Source organism: Nothoprocta perdicaria, unplaced genomic scaffold (genome assembly GCF_003342845.1).
Source record: "Nothoprocta perdicaria isolate Ctin4 unplaced genomic scaffold, notPer1 scaffold_3, whole genome shotgun sequence".
Classification (NCBI taxonomy): domain Eukaryota; kingdom Metazoa; phylum Chordata; class Aves; order Tinamiformes; family Tinamidae; genus Nothoprocta; species Nothoprocta perdicaria.
In genome coordinates, this window is record NW_020455532.1 from 7388849 (window position 1) to 7394178 (window position 5330).

The 5330-nt window shown below is 39.7% G+C and overlaps 1 protein-coding gene across 1 annotated transcript; it reads left to right on the plus strand.

The window, feature by feature from the left end:
• The first annotated feature begins 3069 nt into the window (after positions 1-3069).
• On the plus strand, positions 3070-4044 carry MC3R (melanocortin 3 receptor). Its single transcript, XM_026042106.1, has one exon. It carries the CDS (start codon positions 3070-3072, stop codon positions 4042-4044), a length of 975 nt encoding a protein of 324 aa, XP_025897891.1.
• Positions 4045-5330: the final 1286 nt, after the last annotated feature.

The following is a 5330-nucleotide window of genomic DNA, read 5'->3' on the forward strand; positions in this document are numbered from 1 at the left end:
TCTGTCCCAAGTTACAACAGTTGCCACAGATCTGCTCCCCTCCACATCACAAAAGGATTTTACTATCTAGAGAACTGATTATATCAATATCTACCACTGTTTTGAGCACATTTTAGTAAGTTTCCACTCCTGAAATGTAATGCAGTAAGTGCCAAGATGCAAATCCACCACTATGGATGTTAGGGCAGCTTTTCTATTTTGCGCTGCAATGGACATGGCAAGCGTGTGTATCTCTGGAAAAGTGGGAACTGAGAGGCAGCAATTTCCTAGAATATATTACTGTAAAATATATTCTAAAATTCCAGATCATGTAAGTTTTCCAACACTGAGCAGAGCAACCTGTAATACCATTAAAAATTAAAGCCTGAGGTGTCACTGTTGTTCGTGCAAACACAACTTCTTCCCATTTTTGCACAGCTTTTAGACTCAGATTGAGCTTGTAATCAAAAGCATGGAGCTTTAGCTCACTATTTTTAGCACTTAATGGCAAAGCTAATAGTGCCATTAATCCACTTTGGCATTTAATATTCAATTTCTACTTCAAACTGCAGCTCAGTGCAAAYGGTAGCTTGATTTCTGCTGTCAAATACATTTGGAAGTTCATGATGCACCACATTTAATGACTTCTTATTCTCATATTCAGCTCAAAGGTGGGGAAATCTGCAGTAGCCTTTTGAAACAATGACCAAGTAAATCATATTTAGTCAACCTGGATGCTCCCTGTAAATATTGTATCTTATATCAAAAGTCTGGTCCCTCAATTTAACTGGCATAACTGGATTTAAACAAGTATGTTTTGCCATTCTCTTTCTCCAAGAAGCTTTTTTGATGTTAGACAGACAACCCCAAGCCTTTTACCTTTTCTTTATTCTTTGTACTAAACTTGTACTGCGTAGAAACAAATTCCTCTTAATCATAAATTACAAAAAGGCAAGTATTTCTAAAAGAAAGAACCCGCTGTTGTTTTCTCCAAAAATGCCTGCAAAGAACTTGCTGGTTTTCCTTTGAAAAAAGATTCAATTCAATTGTAAGCTGTTTTCTCCTTTCCTCAGCTCAGAGCTATTTATGGATCACAACATTATATTGAAAATAATAAATTGTGTAATATGACTTACCCATGCTTTATACCAATTATGACTTAATTCTGCCTTTGAACTGAAGAGATGCCTTTTTTTCCCCTGCTGCACTACAGAGAGCAGCACAGTACATTATGTGACCATCTAAATGGGGAAGATGGGATGGCGATTTAAATGGCAAACATGCTCCTGTGCATGATTTCTGATGTGCATGCCTAAAACCTTAGTGTCCTACACCAGCAGGTGAGACAGAGACAAGCCCAGGGCTCCACTGCACCTCTGAAAGGTGATTAACAGCAGACACAGCATCTTTAAATCATTATCTTCAGTGGGCTCCATCTGCTCAACAGAGCTGGCCAACAAATAACTGGGGTTCTGTTCACAAGATAAACCACTCTAGGCATAAAATGCACTTTAAAGAGGCTACTATCTTTTCCTTGTTATGAGATTAGAAGTCATCTTCTATTAGATCACTTACAAAATCTTTCCCATGGGAAAGGGGAGACAGTTTATTGTTTTAAGCCATTTGTTCTGAAATACAGCAACAAGAATTTAGGGAGAGACTTAGAAAAGACAAATTCTGTAAGACAACTTGTTAGGTAAGTTCCCACCTTATTTTGCAGATTAAAATTCCTGCACCTGGATGTTGTCTTTGTAAAGTTATCCTTCAAAACTGAATTTGAGATTTGTCGACTCTTGATTTATGATGCATGGTAATAATTCCACTGTTTCCAAATGAAACTGGCCATCTAACTGTGGGTTAGTTTTTAAAGAGTAAATAAAGACAAGAACATATGGAAATTTGTTTCATTTCTGTGTACAGCACACTAGTACATACAGGAACAGGAAAGATTAACTTGCAAGGAAGACTGAGCCTTAGGTGAACTGTTTGAAATCCTGCAGCTGGGCAGGACAGTCATAACAGGTGTGGAAGTTCACCCCTCCTTCACCTCACTCACAAGCATGGAATTTGGGAACTAAAGCAAACAAACCACAAACCACTGCAGGTAGAGTTAAACTAAGAGTTCTCATCTGATGAAAATACAGCATCTAGTTAGTGATACCTCATACAGCACCTCAGCAAGTATCACAGGGTGTATTTCCTACCCACCTGCACTACAGCTCGCCCTCAGTTTGTTGCCTTAGACARTAAGGTGCAGAGTCTGAAGAAGTCCCTTGCAGCCCCAAGGACAGTGTTGTCAGCGCTCAGCCCATTTCCCTGAGCTGGACAAGGGGACTCAGCTTCCAKGCAGAAGGGGAAGTTTGGATGAGGATGGCACGTGGACAGTGTAGCTGGCTGTCTGGGTYAGGTATAAAGTTTGACTAGATGAAAATTTCACTTTTTTTGGACAACTTGTAAGAGAAATTGAGACTGTGATCTGCAGAGGGCGCCAGATGGTTTCAGATGCTCCCGGGAGGAGAGCCATGGGGACGCTGCACCCGGCGTGTGTAGCTGTCACTCAGCAAGGTGCTTGCTCTCTAATGGCCACTGCGCTGCACGGAGGATTAAGTAGGAGTTGTTTCGCTTGCATGAATGTATAAATCTCTCGATTCCTTTTTTCCTTTCTTGCCATTGAAATAGCAGGAGAGACTTCACTGAGCTGCAACACCTCAACACACCTGTGACAAACCTGCACTGGCCCCAGCTCACAGGAGCTGATGAGAAAACTACCTGCTTTTCATCAAAAGGAGGACCAGAACCAGTAATGTGCTGCTGGTGGGTTTTTTCCCTTCAGAGAAAACTACTTGAGCCTACAAAATTTGCAATTCACTTTGTTCTGGTAGAGAAGAGCAGCCTGTGACTGACACAACTCACTGTAAATGAAGATTTCACATGTTTCTACTTCTAAAAGCAACTAAAGCAAAGTCCTGCTTGATTCCATTCCCTGTGCACAGCAACAACTTGGAAGGACTTTTTATTTTACCCCCCTCTTCTTAATCCTGTGCTCTACAAGCTCCATAATTGTTTGCAAGTTCGAGCCCCTTSCTGGCAATGAATATCACTCACTTTGCACTTTCATTTCAGCCTGTGCTACTTAACGTCACCGAAGACTACAACGACTCRATTCTTAACAGAAGCAGTGATGGATTTTGTGAGCAGGTCTTCATAAAGGCAGAGGTCTTCTTGACTCTAGGGATCATCAGCCTGCTGGAAAATATCCTTGTCATTCTTGCAGTGCTGAAGAATGGAAACCTGCACTCTCCCATGTACTTCTTCCTGTGCAGCCTGGCTGTGGCAGATATGTTAGTGAGCATGTCAAATGCTTTGGAGACGATCATGATTGCAATTCTGAGCAACGGCTATTTGATCATTGATGACCACTTTATTCAGCATATGGATAACATTTTTGACTCAATGATTTGTATTTCTTTGGTAGCTTCAATTTGCAACCTCTTGGTTATAGCCATTGACAGGTACATAACTATTTTCTATGCTCTCCGTTACCACAGCATCATGACTGTGAAGAAAGCTCTAGCCCTCATCGTGGTCATTTGGATTGCTTGCATCATCTGCGGCATCATATTCATTGCCTACTCGGAAAGCAAAACTGTCATTGTCTGTCTCATCACCATGTTCTTTACCATGCTCTTTCTTATGGCCTCCCTTTACGTTCACATGTTCTTGTTTGCACGCCTGCACGTTAAGCGGATTGCGGCCCTGCCGGTGGACGGGGTGCCTTATCAGCGCACCTGCATGAAGGGAGCTGTGACAATCACTATATTACTCGGGGTCTTCATTGTTTGCTGGGCACCTTTCTTCCTGCACCTCATTCTCATCATTTCATGCCCCATGAACCCCTACTGTGTCTGCTACACTTCCCATTTCAACACCTATCTGGTCTTGATAATGTGCAACTCTGTAATTGATCCACTCATTTATGCTTTCCGGAGTCTGGAGATGAGAAAGACTTTCAAAGAAATAGTCTGTTGTTGTTATGGCATGAGTGTGGGACAGTGCGTGTTGTAAACGGATGGCTTTTATGCCGAAAACAGAAAGGCGATGCATACAATGAGAGATGCATACAATGAATATATATATTCATGCATCTCTAATACACAGCAACTTCACTTTAAAAGCTGTACCTGAGAGGGCACAAGGAAAAAAACTTTTACATGATGCCTTGATTTATATTTTTCAAAATGAAAAAGATTCAGATAAAGTTATTTAAATAGCTGCAACAGAAGCAAAAACAGAATAGCTTGCAAAATAGCACAAGAAACTTATTTATTGGAAAAATGAATTCTGAAAGTAAATGCTAACTTATTCACTTGAATGATGATTTCCTCATCCTTCATCTGTACCTGTTGCTCTATCTCTGTGCCATCATCAAGCCAGTGTTTTCTAAAAGATTTCATTTGTAATATCTCTGGAAATCAATTTGTTTGTAAGACATCAAAATACTGACAGGTAACAGCATTGCTTTATATTCATTCTCATGTCTCTACCTTTTATTAAAAGAAAGATCTGACATCTATGCTGCTTGCTATAAAAAAACTTGCAGAAAAATTTAAACAGTGAAAGCAAACATTCCCCGACACCAGAATATTCTTTAGCAGAAGTCAGCTAAGAAAAGGAACAATTACTGTATAGTGTATTTTCAGCAGCTGAATGATAGAACTGAGCTGAAYGTTCCTACATTTGTGATTTGTGTGTATGTCAGTCTCAAAAGTTGTTTTAATTGCAATGCACTGATCAATGTAGTATTTAGTATGCTGATAAAACACGTGTCACCTTTTGATAAACAGTTTACTGATAAGTCTCATCATTGAGAATTTTGAAGACTGCACAGAGCCAAATCTAAGAAATAACTGAAGTGAAAAACACTTTGAATTTGGCTTTGTGTTAAGATACACAGAATATTTAGATGTAGTCATCTGGTTAAGTTAGACCTRCAAGAAGTAAAATGCATATGATAGATATGACTCCTATGCATTAACGATGTTATACATCAGCTTTTTATTTAAACAGCTTTACACTGAATATAGTGCAGAGGCATTCTCACTCAAAAAAAGGAAAAAACATGCTGTTTGCTGCATATGCAAGCTGGAAGCATGTAAAGCACTACTTCACCTACATTAATTTAGTCTTCATCCATTTTTATAGAAATAATCCATGTAAGTGGCCTTCAAATTGCATATTGTAACTGAGCAAAGACTGACTTGATCTGTATGCAGTACAATGCATAGGCAACACACACAGACTATGTCAGTTTGGAAAAACTGGAAGCCACTCTAAAAGCTACTTAGTACCTT